Raw genomic sequence first — 14,317 nt, forward strand, 5'->3', positions numbered from 1 at the left:
ACATTCTTTCATAGGACCTCGGCTACTGGGCAGTGACAAGATGTTTTACATGAGAAAGAGCCTGTGACTTCTGCGTATCCATAAAAGATGGGCTGTTTATTAAAATAGCTGCAGAAATTATATGCCTCTTCAAGAAATATTCAAGACACCATGGTCTAGATAGCAACTAAAAGACACATCTGTTCCTGGCACACACATCCCAGGCGAGGTAGCCCTAAGTCAGATGGGAAAAGTTACAGTTTACCTAACAATAGCAATCCGTGGTTTTTCTTTTTGCCTGTTTACTCCGTGGGCCCTGAGATTTTCCTCAGTCCTTTAGTCCTCTATTAGGACACGTATAGGAATCATCTGTCCGGTTTATTGTTTTGCTTTTCTGCTTACATACAGTTGCCCAGCGAGCACCCCCACAGGTTTTTCTAAAGGGGAACTTTCACATACTGGCCCCTGGCCTGCATTTGTTTTGAAGCTCTCATGTGAACATAAATCTCGTGTTCGCTGCTGACGGGATCATATCTGAGCAAATGCAAGCCCAGTGGTAGAGGATACTTCAGCTAAATGAATTCCTTTTCTTGAAAGGTAGAAATATCTCACTAGTAATGACATAAGGATTCACCTAGATCATTGCGAATGTGATGTCCGGATCCTGGAATGTGAATCGGTAGCAGTCTCTTTGCCCTTGCGATGGTCGCATTAACTGGAAGGCTGTGCCCACTTTCAAGAATACTCTCTTCAAACTAAATGTGTTCAGAGGCAAGCGTTGGAGGTGGTGAGGGGTCACAGAATAGTATCAGCAGAACAAACAAAACAAAACCCCACACTTAAGCAAAATGGAACTATTTAACCCAGAAAGTAGAAAAAAAAAATTAAAGCAAACAGGTCATTTTTTAAAAAGATACATTTATTTTATTACAAAGTCAGATATACAGAGGGGAGGAGAGACAGAGAGGAAGATCTACCGTCTGATGATTCACTCCCCAAGTGAACCGCAACGGAAGATACTGTGCCAATCCAAAGCCAGGAACCTCTTCCAGGTCCCCCACGTGGGTGCAGGGTCCCAAAGCTCTGGGCCATCCTCGACTGCTTTCCCAGGCCACAAGCAGAGATCTGGATAGGAAGTGGAGCAGCCGGGATTAGAACCGGCATCCATATGGCATCCCAGCGCGTTCAAGGTGAAGACTTTAGCCACTAGGCCACGCCGCTGGGCCCCAAACAGGTGATTTTTTAAAGATTGATTTATTTTTGTCGGAAAGTCAGATATACAGAGAGGAGGAGAGACAGAGAGGAAGATCCTCTGTCTGTTGTTTCACTCCCCAAGTGGCCACAGTGGCCAGAGCTGAGCCGATCCAGGAGCCAGGAGCTTCTTCTGGGTCTCCCATATGCATGCAGGGTCCCAAGGCTTTGGGCTGTCCTCGACTGCTTTCCCAGGCCACAGCAGGGAACAAGATGGACAGCAGGGCTGCTGGGATTAGAACCAGCACTCATATGGGATCCTGCCATGTGTGCAAGATGAGGACTTTAGCCACTAGACTACTGAACTGGGCCCAAAATAGAAGAGTTGATCATGGAAATCTGAGCGCCATCTCAAACAGAAAAAGGTGAATTGCAACTTATCAATGGGTAAAGAATTCTGGTTCATTGGTTATGATCAACTTATTTGTTTAATAAAATAGAATGCATTGCAAAACATCAAAGGACATTGTGTTAGCAAATGTTATTTTCTGAGATTTTTTTTTTACTGAATCTTCTCTATAGTGGGTCACAGTTAAAAGATTTTCCTGTTTGATGGAATGGTTATTTAGTCTATGCCTTAAAGAAAGTAGACTTCCCCAGACACTAAAGTGGCAGAAGGAAGAGATGAGAGAGGAGGAGGCCCTGTGCAGGTTTATAGAAATACACCTGCCTTCCCTTAAGGGTCCACTCCTATGCTGGACCAACTAAAGTCCAACATGAGCACTTTACTTAAAGCACATGGCATGAGGAATCATCCCATTAGACAAGAGTCTTTATTTGTTTGTTTTGCTTGTCTTTAGGATGTGTAATAGAGGATGAAAAGGTTGTCGTCTCCTTAAGAAAATGCAGAATGATGTTAGATGAAACATTGAAGCACATCAAATCAGCAGAAAAAGCCGAAGCGGAGGCCCAAGCCCTGCGTGATGACTACCTCCCCGTTGCCACCCGCGGCGCCCTGCTCTACTTCCTGGTGGCTGATCTGGCTCAAGTCAGCACCTTGTACCAGTTCCCCCTGGACTGGTTCCAGCAGGCTTTTGCTTCCGCCATCACTACCCAAAGCGAAGACCAAGAGCATGGCACAAGAAAGGAAAATATTTCTCTGAAAGAAGTTTGTGAGATTATAAACATTCCAAAAGAACCTAACATGGGAAGTGAGAAAAATCTCCTAAGCTCGTATATTAAAAATGCAGTAGATGCATTGACAAAAAGCATTTTTCAGGTGAGGTATTCTTTCCTGTGAGTTGTGTGTTCTTCTCCCACCGAGCTGCGAGTCTAACACGGTGTATTCCTTGCAGTTGGTTTCCTCAGCTCTGTTGGATCAACATAAGCTTTGCTTTTCCTTTCGGCTTTGCACTGCTATCATGCAACATAACGCTCATGCAAGCGTAACGCATGACAATGTCGGAGTTCTACCAGGAAAAGAATGGGACATCTTCTTAAATTCTGGCAAATTCACAAATATTCCAAGTGCCCAGCCTAAACTTAATAGTAAGTAAACATAATTCCTCTGGATTTATTGAAGTCCTCTTAGGACCATGCTTTCTTATACTCAAATATCTCTAATGCTTCTTCAGTTGGTTAAGGTAAAAAGCAGTTTTGAGGTTCAGCACATATCTAACACGTTGTTGTAGCCTCCATATTAAGCCCATAACTGGTACTGAATGGTCTTTGAATGAATTAGGAATGAAAGATCATTTCTGTGGTTATTGTTATCATAATCTACAGAGCAGAATACACCCACATACAGAAACACACACACCTCGATTAAATACCATCAGGAATTAAACCTTATCCATCCTAACCTTCTGTGCCACAACGCCAACACCACTTTGTTAGGAAAATCCCTGAGGTGCTGGCGTGGCACAGTAGGTTAAGCTGTCACATTGGAGTCCACGTTTGAATTCTAGCTGCTCCACTTCCAATCTAGCTCCCTACTAATATGCCTAAAATAAGAGCAGATAGTCTGGTTAGGATGGGTAGAGTTTTTAAATGTTTTTTTAATTACACATTTTCAAATACATTTATTGAGAGGGTGCTCTAATACACATAGCAGAATCAACCATTTTAATGATTTTACAGTTATATAGCATTAAATACATTTACATTGTTGTGTCAAACATTTGTAAGTCACAGAAATATAAAATTTAAAGGAGATTTGATGTCAAACAAATAAACTAGAACTTGGAAACCTGCCCTAAAGAAGTGTATATCTTTGAACCCTGACCAAAAACAAAACAAAAACTGTCACAAAGATGCTAAGTGAACTAAAATAGAAAAGAACAGCAACAAAATGGAGAATTAAACAAAACCAGGAAGGCAATGCATGGGCAAAATGAGAATATCAGCAAAGACTGAAACTCCAAGAAATGCGAGAGCTGAGAAATACAGTAATTAAAATAAATAACCATTAAAGAAGTTTAAAACAAAACTCAATTAGAAAAAAGAAAACAATGAACAAACTTGAAAATAGGTCATTTGGAATCATCGACTCCTAGATGTTAAAAGAAATAAAAAGAACAATGGGGAGAACGTTAGGCCCCTGCACCCATGTAGGAGACCCAGAAGAAGCTCCTGGCTCCTGGCTTTGGATTGGCTCAGCTCCAGCTCCAGCTATTATAATCACTTGAGGAGTGAGCCAGTGGACGGAAGATCTTTCTCTCTGTCTCTCATTCTCTATAAATCTGCCTTTCCAATAAAAATAAGTCTTTAAGAAAAAAAAAATTGCTAATGTCCCATTGTCACTGGGACAATGACAGAATGATCGAAAAACTGGAAGAAAAAAACTCTGAGCCCAGAACACTGTATCCAACAAAATTGTCCTTCAAAAATGAAAGAGAAATTAAGACTTCCACAGATAAACAAAACTTGAGGGTAGTCATTACAGTAAACATCATCTAGATATGCTGAAAGAACCCCTTTAGGTTGAGGCTTAGAGTAGAAGAAAATTTCCTCAACATAAGATCACTTAGGAAAACCTACAGCTGACATTGTATTCACACTTTCCCTGCACATCCCTGGGAGGTGATCTGATAGAGGAACTCCTCTGTCAGGATGCAGTCCCTGTGGGTGAGTGCAAGAACCAAGACTGGAAGCAATCCAGACCAGACCAGTTTACAGTATCCACCAGCATACGTGTGGGTCAGGTCTGGGGGCAGGCCAGGATAAGCCAACTCATAGTACCCGCCAGCAGATCCAAGAACCAGGATGGGGGTGCAAGACAAGCCAAGTTGGGCTGCAGCACCAGCCAGTTCACATAAGGGCCAGGACTGCTGGCTGGGTTGGGCTGGCCTAGGCTGTGGCACCCACCAGCATGAGCTGGAACTGGACCAGGCCAGGCCAGGTCAGACTGCAACACTCATTGGCCTACATGTGAGCTGAGTTAAGGAGAGAGCCAGGCTGGGCTAAGCAACAGTAGCCACTGGTGCATGCATGAACAAGAGTAAGTGCAGGCTTGTTGAGCTTTGCTACAGCATCAACTGGCAACAGCTGGGAACTGGGGCAAGTCTTGACAGAATAAACTGCAGAACCACCTGAAAGTACAAGATCCAGGACTAAAAGTGGGCCTAGCAGGGAAACTGTGGGCATCCCTCTGATGGACTGCAGCTCCCACTGCTGAGCGTGAGACCTGGCTGGATAGACAGTAGTACCCACCAGCCTAAGTGTGGACTGGATAGTGGGGTCGGTTGGGCTGAGCTAGGCTGCAGCACTCACTGGTATGTACAAAGGTCAAATGCATCTTGGAGCAGACCAGACCAGTCTGACGCACATACCATCATGCGTAGGAACCAGGACTGGGGATGGGCCTGGTTATTGGGGATTGCTCCAGTGAGGCTGCAATTCCCACTGGTATATATGAGGGCTGAGTGTATGGTGAGCAGAGTTGGGCTGGGCCACAGTATCCACTGGTTTGTGTGCGAGATAGGGCTGGAGACAGAACTGGCCCAACAACTACAACCACCAGTGTGTGTGTGTAGGTTGATGTGGGTCATGGTCTGAGCCAGATCCTGCACTGGCTGGCACACGGGAGTCAGGTCTGGAGTGATCTCTGGTAAGGTTTCTTTGGGGACCACTACAACTGGACCCCTGGACTCACAACCACAGTTATGGGGAGAATCACAGGATCAGTGATCTTACCTTGGAATCCATGTACCAGAACTGGGTCCCCACAGAAGCTGCAGAAAGTGCAGTGGACAGCATGCCTTGGTATGGATAATGGGGGATATGGCAGTTCGTTGGGGCATGCATAGACCATCTGGTACAATAGCAGAGGATGGAGAGCAGAACAAACTGAACAGTTCTTTCAGCCAAGCTTTGACAGAAAGTATCTGGATGAATAGAGCCTCTGAGGTGGACTGTGTCAGCCAATGGACCTTGGAAGGACTTCTCATCCTTGGAGCAATGAATCAGCAGCATTTCAGAACTGTTGAAACCACTTGAGCAGTACAGGAAAAAGAAAAAGAAAAACTGGAAACAATGGCTTATCCACCTTCTCCTATTGCTCGACCCTTCCTACATTAATCAGTGATCCACATGGGCATGCACCCTTCTCAATACAATCACCATCAAAAATAAAATTTTAAATAAAAAACTATGGGGGGAGGGGATAGGGAAGGGTTGGGGGAATCCCAGAACCTATGAAATTGTGTCATAAAATGAAATAATTAAAAAAAAAAATAAAAAAGAAACCAAGAACAAAACAATAAAAGAAATATCTGAAAAGATACCCTTTTGTTACTGAAAATAGAATCATTGTCAGTAAAATTAACAAAAAATAGATAATTTGTATTTCAATGTTATGTTCTGTTTAAGTGTAACCATATTAATAAGAAAAATAATAAAAACCATATAAAAAGGAATGAGAGGATGTGGGCACAGCAGTGATATTTGCAATAACCAAAAATTAGAAGCAGCCAAGACATCTACCAGTGAATAAGCAAAATATGACTATACATATAACAGTATGTGGTTTGGTCTCTAAAAGGAAGGAAATCCTATCACAGTGTGGATGAACTGACACTGAATGAAATAAGCAAACCCCAGAAAAGCAAATACTGTATCCGCTTATTGGGGTAGCTGAAGTCAGATGCACAGAAATGGCAGTTAGTATGGTGGTTACCAAGATCTGGGAGGAGGGGAACAGGAGAGCTGTGTGATGGATGGAGTTTCTGATTCGCAGAAAAAGTTTTGCCAATTTCACAACAATGCAAATCTACCTAACATGACTGAGCTGTACATTTAGGATGATCAAATTTTTACCAAAGCAAAAAGAAGTAACTGTCATGTCATTCATTTCTTATAAACTGGTCTTTTCTCAACTGCAAATGTTTGTTCATAATTCACTTTGGAAGGAATAGCTAACAGAGGACTTCGCTCTTGTGGTGCGATCTCATTGTCTTTCCGTTAGGTGCGCTTGCAATGCCTGATCCACCTGCTCGGTGGCTGTCGGCTTCACGGTGGCAGCAGTGCGTGCATGTCAGCAGTCAGCTGAAACCGTTTGCACTTCTCTGCGAATCCCTGTTAGCCAACGCACCACAGTGGGATGCCTTCAAGAGCAGTGCGGACGTGTATGGTCTGATCAGCACACGCTTCTCAGAAAATGCAGGAACGTCGGAAGAAACTACAGAATCCTCCGAGGACAGTAAGAGAGAATATTCAGTGTCTCAATCTCATATTGAATGTGTGTGTGTGTGTATGCAGATGTTCAGTGTATAAATGTGACTGTAATATCCTGTGAAAGAACCGAAGTGCTACTGTGCTGTAAGTACACATGTGTTACTCAAGGTCACCCTACTTATCTTGTGAGATGGATATTATGAATTTCATCATTGCCAGTGAGAAACTCCTAGGAAATTGGAATTTTGGAGAAATGAAACATACCACGCTAGTTTCATGGCAAGCACTTTGTTTTAGGGGCAGACATTGTAGCACAGTAAGAAAAGCTGCTGCTCGGGGTGCCCACAGCGCCTGTCAGAGTGCTGGTTTCACTCATGGCTGCTCCACTTCTGACCCAGCTTCCTGCTAATGAATTCTGGGAAGCAACAGATGGCAGTTCAAGTTCCTGGGCCCCTACCACCCACATGGGAACTCAGATGCACTTGTGCTCTGTCCTGGTCCTGCCCTGGCTCCATGGCTGTTGGGGCATTTGCCTACCTACACACCCTTCCTGTGTTCTTGATACTTCAGAAATCAGCATTGTTTAAAAGAAACACAAATTGAGGTCTGGCATGGTGGCCTAGCGGCTAAAGTCCTCACCTTGTGTACCTGGGATCCTGTATGGACACTGGTTCTAATCCCAGTAGCCCCGTGTCCCATCCCTGCTTCTGGCCTGGGAAAGCAGTCAAGGATGGCCCAAAGCCTTGGGATCCTGCACCCATGTGGGAGACCTGGAGGAGGCTCCTGGCTGCTGGCTTCAGATCGGCTCAGCTACAGCCATTGTGGCCACTTGGGGAGTGAACCATCAGACAGAAGATCTTCCTCTCTGTCTCTCCTTCTCTCTATGTATATCTGACTTTGCAATAAAAATAAATTTTTAAAAAGCACAAATTCAATTTTTTCTGCTGCCTGCAGGAAGCCATTTTTAATTTTTATTAATATAAAGAGAATATATTTCTTGCGTGTTACAGGCAAGATTTTGAGAAGATAACCACTTTCCTCCTCCTTTTTTCTATCCTTCTTTGCCTCCCTCCCCCACTTCCTTCCATTCTTTTTTTCTTTAATTTTTGCAAATAAATGTAACTTCAGTCCACTTCATAATCACAAGCTTAACACACCACTAACCATAATATTCAAGAAGCAAAAGGTAGCAAGACCACAGATCCACAGGAGTATAGGCAAGACCTAAAACATCATATCACAAATGCCCATTTCATTCCTATACAATTTTTTGTATTCTATATTAAAACAGTTTTCACTGTAATATCATTTAGTGATACAAAACATGTGTTGACTCCAATCTCTCTGAATTTTATCTAGCTGAACTTCTGAAGGAAAATGAAGGCATGCATGATCCTACGCATTTTCCCTGGGAGAAACTCACTTCATTTCAAAGACTTATTTTGGTGAGCTATATGAGAAAGTCTGTGGGCCTGAAGCACTTTGTTAGTTGTTCAGCCCTTCAAATTTTAATATTGTATATCAAACGCATTGCTTGGAAAGCTAACACTTAGTTCACGTTATGTTGTAGAAGGAAGAACTAACCCTCTGCCCTTACCGTTCACACAGAGACTAATGAAGGTACTGGTCGGTCCTCCCCACAACGCAGGGCTTCCAGGGTGGTCAACTTGAGCATGACCTGGTCCTCCCTTCTCTGTTCCTGTCTGCATCTGTCTGCCTACAAAGAGCAGAACCCTGTGACTGGAGCCATCACCACTGGCTCCTGGAGTCTATCAGCAGGAAGTTGAAGTGGTATCCAGAGCTTCTGCTGAATCCAGGCACTTCTCTTGGGGATGTGGCATCTTCCTAGCTGGCATCTTAGGCACTAAGCTTAAGATATTCCCTTGGCAGCTTTTGACTTCTAGAAATAGTAGCTTCCCATGATGCAATGCTGCACACACACAGCACTTTAACACACATGGTCTCAGTTTGGCCTTAGGTGGTGGGGTTCCGGATCTGAACCTTCCCAGGACAGACTTCAAAGTCGTTCTGTGTAAAGACAGCACAGAAGTAATTTGTATAAAGCAGTCTTCATGGGAAAGCCCTTGTCTCAGACATCTGCAATGATTTCCACTAGCCCCTGAACCTCTGCTCTGCATACCTGTACTGTTTCCCAACTCTGGTAGTCCCTCTCAATTTTTTTTCCAGCTCTGCGTTCTGTTTTCTTAAGCCTGCAAGAACAGTGCTTTTTTTCACTTACGTAATAAAACCTAATGGCCATCCAGTTGCGACATCCCAGGTTCTTATCCTGCCGTCACTGTGATGCTTTCTTGCACGAAACATGTACTGTGAAATAGAAAAACTCCTCCAGGGGAGGGGGAAGGGCTGCTTTTGTAGTCTGGGAGCACAGCTGGGATCTTTGCGTCCACTGTCCGTCCCTCACATGTTAGAGGACGCAGTGGCAGTTTCCCCACCACGTGTGGCTTCCCTCCCGCTCGACTTTCCCAGCATGAGCAATGCCTGCAAACTGCCTGTAAAGCTATATGATAATAAACACATTATGTTTTTGTGCTTATTAGGCATTCGGAGTAGTCCCCTGGGTGGTTTTCAATTTTATCTACCATGGTTTCTTTTTTTTTTTTTTTTAAGATTAAAATCCTGAGACCGGAACAGTTAAGGAATTCGGTGAGAAAGTTTATAACTGAAAAAATGGGAAATGACTATCTTCCCAAAACTGGGATGAATTTGAAAGAATCGTATGAGAAATCAAGTGCCAGGACTCCATTAATAGTCATTCATTCTCAAGGTGAGCTGTGAGTGTTTAAGATGAGTGACACGCTGCCAGTCATGAGGTGTGCAGTGATGATTCTATGTCTGGCTTTGTATTTACAATAATTCCTGCTCTGGTTCAAACATTTTGGAAAAGTGACTGAGTAAAACTTTGTTAAAAATGAAGTGATCTAAAAAATTGAAGAACTTAGAGAACCCAAACGTCCCAGGTTTACAAATATGGGAAAATCTGTGTTAAGTTGCTCTGCAGAAAATTCCTTCTAAATACATAATTTTGCATTTACATTGGCTTGTGTAAAAACATACATTTTCTTATTTAAGCTATGAAAATCTCACCCTGGTATTGCTTAAAACTCCAAATCTCTCTCTCTCTATTCCTCTCTCTCTCTCTCCCCCTCTCTCCCCCTCCCTCCCTCCCTCCCCCCTGTCCCTCCCCTCCCCCTCCCTCCCTCCCCCTCCCCTCTCCCTCCCCCTCCCTCCTTCCCCCTCCCCTCCCCCCTCCCTCCCTCCTTCCCCCTTCCTCCCTCCCTCCCTCCCTCTCCGTGTCTCTCTCTCTGTCTCTCTCTCTCTCTCTTTGGCGTAGAGTTCCTAAGCGCATTATTTTCTCCTAAAGAAAAAAAAAGCTGCTTCTATTAGCTTGTTCTTTATAGTCTCCAAAGCCAGGGCTTTAGAATTTGCCTTTTACAAATTTTGATTCCAATACCCCCAACCTTGTCGGCAGCTTTCTTAGCTGGAACATTTCCGGGTAAAGAGCCTGGCAATGTGCCTGACGCTCTGGGAGCTGGTGCTGACCATACCCTGAGGACCTTGGTCACACTAGTGGCAAGGCCTCTCTCACATCATGCCCCAAAGGGAAAGACAGAAAAAGGAAAGAAGGCATACCTTCTTCCTTCCAGGAGACCCCCAAAGTAGTACCCAGACCTTCTCCTGAGAACTTCTACTCACAAAACTTACATGCCTGGCTCCAAGAGGGACTTAAAAAAAACTACCCTAGCAGAGCACATGCCATTGGCACGCAGCTGCCAAGGAGGAAGAGACAAAGCCGATGCAGGAGCAGAGCAGGAGCAGATGTAGCAGCAGGTGCTGCTGCTCCCCAGATGTCATTCTTTGGGTTAGAAAAACTAGGTCTCCCAGCTCTAATTTCAAAGCATGTTGTCTTTCCACTGTGGCTGCACCGCCGCTTCCCACCCCAGCGTGCTCAGTGCAGGCTTGTGCTTTGAATTCAATGATGTACAGGGTCGTGTTCCTCTCCACATTGTCATACAGGCATGGACCTCACCGACAGCCTCCTCAGATTTGCACAGGAGTTAAAAGGAACCACAAGCCACGTGACTGTGATTTCCTTGGGCCGCGGCCAAGCATCTAAAACCGAAGACCTCATCATGGAGGCCCTCACGAAAAGGGAGCAGTGGGTCATCCTCCAAAACTGTCACTTAGCGGCCAAGTTCATGCCCAGGCTTCGTGCCATTGTAGAGTCGTAAGAGTTTTTATGTTTATTTGGGAGAGATCGAGTGAATTATATAAACTGTGAAATAAGACTAGACTGGGGAATGTGTGGATCCTGGGTTGGGCCAGTCAGGAGGAAACATGAGCTGTCTGGCATGTGCTTCTCTTTTGCTCCAAGCACTTGCTGGCCAACACTTTGCTTTTTACTAGCAACTCAAAGTTCTCTTAGGTATTTGCTCCCCGTCTCATCAATCACTTCTCTCCTTCCGGAGCTCTGGGTCGATGTCCATGTGCACACGATGTGTGCTTTGTAACATTCCGCGAGATCCCGCACAGCAGAGTACCTCCCATCTCTGTGTCGGTGACGATGGCCTTCGAGGCCTGTATTTCATGTCTGTTCTGCTTCCTCTGCTCAGCCTGCATTCTGTTTCTCCCAAACCAGTTGTTCGTGTGTGGTGGGGGCAGGGGGAACTGCCACAGGTTCCGCCTCCTTGTTTGCAGTGGAAATTAAGCCTTTCTTCCTTGAAAGTTGATTTCCTGTTGCTCTGAGTGAAGAATTAGCTATGAGGTGCGTCCTTAATGCTTTGAGCCACCATTTTTCTCTCTGATTACTATGTGTGGATCAAAGTCTCTTTATGCTGTTTTTTTTGTTTGTTTTTACTTTGAGTACACATAGGAAATTATGAAACCAAAATCTAACTACCTGACCTCAATTCCTAAAATCTGTTCTGATGTCATCAGTGCTAATCTCAGTGTTCTTTTAAAAATTAAGGAAGAATGGGCCTGGCGGCATGGCCTAGCAGCTAAAGTCCTCACCTTGAACTTGCCAGGATCCCATTTGGGCGCCGGATCTAATCCCGGCTGCTCCACTTCCCATCCAGCTCCCTGCTTGTGGCCTGGGAAAGCAGTCGAGAACGGCCCAAAGCTTTGGGACCCTGCACCTGTGTGGGATACCTGGAAGAAGTTCCTGGATCCTGGCTTCGGATCAGCATAGCATTGGCCGTTGCGCTCACTTGGGGAGTGAATCATCGGACGGAAGATCTTCTTCTCTGTCTCTCCTCCTCTCTGTATATCTGACTTTCCAATAAATAAATAAATCTTTAAAAAAAAATTAAGGAAGATTTACAGAGAAGCAGAGAGAAAGAAGGGGTAGATTCCATCTGCTGGTTTACCCCCCAAGTGCCTACAATAGCCAGGGTTACGCAGATCTCCCATGTAGGTGGTAGGGCACCAAGTCCTTGGACCTTCCCCCATGCATTAACAATTAACTATATGGGAAGTAACACAGCCAGGACTCAGACTTGCACTCTGATATAGAATGCAGGTGTCCCGATCAGCAGCTTAACTTGCTATGCCACAACACCCACCCCTAGACTGTTATTCTTGTAGCAGTGTAGTCTTAACTTCATGTTTTCTCTGATTCACATTTCTGTTACCACTTCCGAGAGTCAGAGATGAAGGCCAGTTGTCTGATTTCAGTAGATGTCAACTTGGGAAATTGACGTTATAGTTTCTACCACATCTTGCTTTCATTGTTCATTCGAAGGTGGTGCTAAAGCATTTGCTATTTCCCAACTATCGCTAGATACACAAAGCGTGGACCAGACAAACACCAAAGCAGCTTTCATAGATTATAGTAAGGTAGAAGGACATGGGGCCAGCACAGTCGCTCAACAGGCTAATACTCTACCTACAAGTGCTGGCATCCCATTTAGGCAATAGTTTGTGTCCTAGCTGCTCTACTTCCCTTCCCATAAGCTTTGTGCTCATGGCCTGAAAAGCAGTAGAAGATGGGCCTGAACTTGCCTGGGCAACCCAGGAGAAGCTCATGGCTTCAGATACACTTAGTTCTGGCCATTCTGGCCATTTGGGGAGTGGACCAGTGGCTAGAAGGTATTTCCCAATTTTTAACCTTTATCATTTCACATATACATATGCACATAAAATATTTTGTGAATTATTTGCATGCAAATTATACACATGATGCCACTGAACCCTTAATACCTGAAAGTAGTCATCTTTGGTCTTATTTAGTGTATTGTCCCAGTATCAAGAGGCCCATGGTATGTATCAGTTGTCTCATTACTGGGCACAGCAATTTTGATCAACTTTACCCTTATGGAGCTTGTGCGGATCTCAAACTTTCACTCCAGGATTACTTCTAACTTTATAATGATCTGCTAGAAGGAGGCATTTCCTTCTCTCCCATTTGTTTACTTGTTGATTGTTTACTCAGGATGGATTTCTTGATCTCAGTTTTATTCAGATGATTATGTTATTGTCATTTATTTTGATATTTAGTTACTCCATATTTGACCAACAGAACTTGTAAGTTTTATTTTTCCTTAAAACAGACTAATTTTTATTGGAAAGGCAGATTTACAGAGAGAAGGAGAAACAGAAAAAGATCTTACATCCACTGGTTCACTCTCCAAATGACCACAATGGCTGGAGCTGAGCCAATCCAAAGCCAGGAGCCAGGAGCTTCCTCCCGGTCCCCACACAGGTGCAGGGTCCCAAGGCTTTGGGCCATCTCCCACTCTTTCCAAGGCCACAAGTAGCAAGCTGGATGGGAAGTGGAGCAGCCAGAACATGAACCAGCACCCATATGGGATGGTAACACTTGCAGGTGGAGGATGAGCAAATTAACCCATTGTACCAACCCCTCTTTGAGTTCTTACTTTGACTTTTTTCTCTCTCTGTGTGTGTGTGTGTGTGTGTGTGTGTGTGTGTGTGTGTGTGTGTATTGCTTTTTGTCCTCTATGAAGGAAAAGCTGCTTTTCTAAAATGAGAATTAATGTGTCTTTGGCAAATTCTTGTATAATGTGAAAGCTCCTATGGTAGTAAGATCTTTACTACCAAAATGATGTAAAGGTCACTTTAGACATTGAAATGAATAACTCTAAGGACATGGAGGTTTTGTTTAAAACTTTCAACTTAAAATATTTATAAATGGTTTATTTTACAGACTTAATGTTCCAGATATGAAAATAGATCCTGAGTTTAGACTGTGGCTAATCTCCAAATCAGACAGTTGTATCCCAATTCCTATTCTTCAAATGGGTGTGAAGGTAAGAACAAAATGTTACAGATTCTGATACTGAGAAACTGTGTTTGAGTGTGAATCATCTTCTGTTCATACTTCTCAATTAAGACAAGACTGCTGATTCTGGTGTGCTAGATGCACACCTTCTGACCTCCTGGACCAGGGACCAGGAAGGAGGCTAAAGCAGAAGAGATCTCTGAAGTAATTCACACC

At 44.0% G+C, this 14,317-nt stretch overlaps 1 protein-coding gene across 1 annotated transcript in view; it reads left to right on the top strand.

Moving 5' to 3' along the window:
• The window catches only part of DNAH14 (dynein axonemal heavy chain 14), a gene marked incomplete at its 5' end in the record, with an annotated part of 59,224 nt that overhangs the window by 25,079 nt on the left and 19,828 nt on the right, over positions 1 to 14,317 (top strand). Inside the window, 8 exons of the mRNA XM_040968284.1 lie at positions 2,031 to 2,449; positions 2,526 to 2,722; positions 5,838 to 5,864; positions 6,663 to 6,868; positions 8,203 to 8,288; positions 9,472 to 9,628; positions 10,879 to 11,089; positions 14,027 to 14,129. Coding sequence (XP_040824218.1) covers positions 2,031 to 2,449; positions 2,526 to 2,722; positions 5,838 to 5,864; positions 6,663 to 6,868; positions 8,203 to 8,288; positions 9,472 to 9,628; positions 10,879 to 11,089; positions 14,027 to 14,129 — 1,406 coding nt within the window. The remainder of the gene's footprint in view (positions 1 to 2,030; positions 2,450 to 2,525; positions 2,723 to 5,837; positions 5,865 to 6,662; positions 6,869 to 8,202; positions 8,289 to 9,471; positions 9,629 to 10,878; positions 11,090 to 14,026; positions 14,130 to 14,317) is intronic.

The sequence above is a fragment of the Ochotona curzoniae genome, unplaced genomic scaffold (assembly GCF_017591425.1).
Source record: "Ochotona curzoniae isolate NIBS_2020 unplaced genomic scaffold, NIBS_Ocur_1.0 scaffold_4683, whole genome shotgun sequence".
NCBI classification, from domain to species: domain Eukaryota; kingdom Metazoa; phylum Chordata; class Mammalia; order Lagomorpha; family Ochotonidae; genus Ochotona; species Ochotona curzoniae.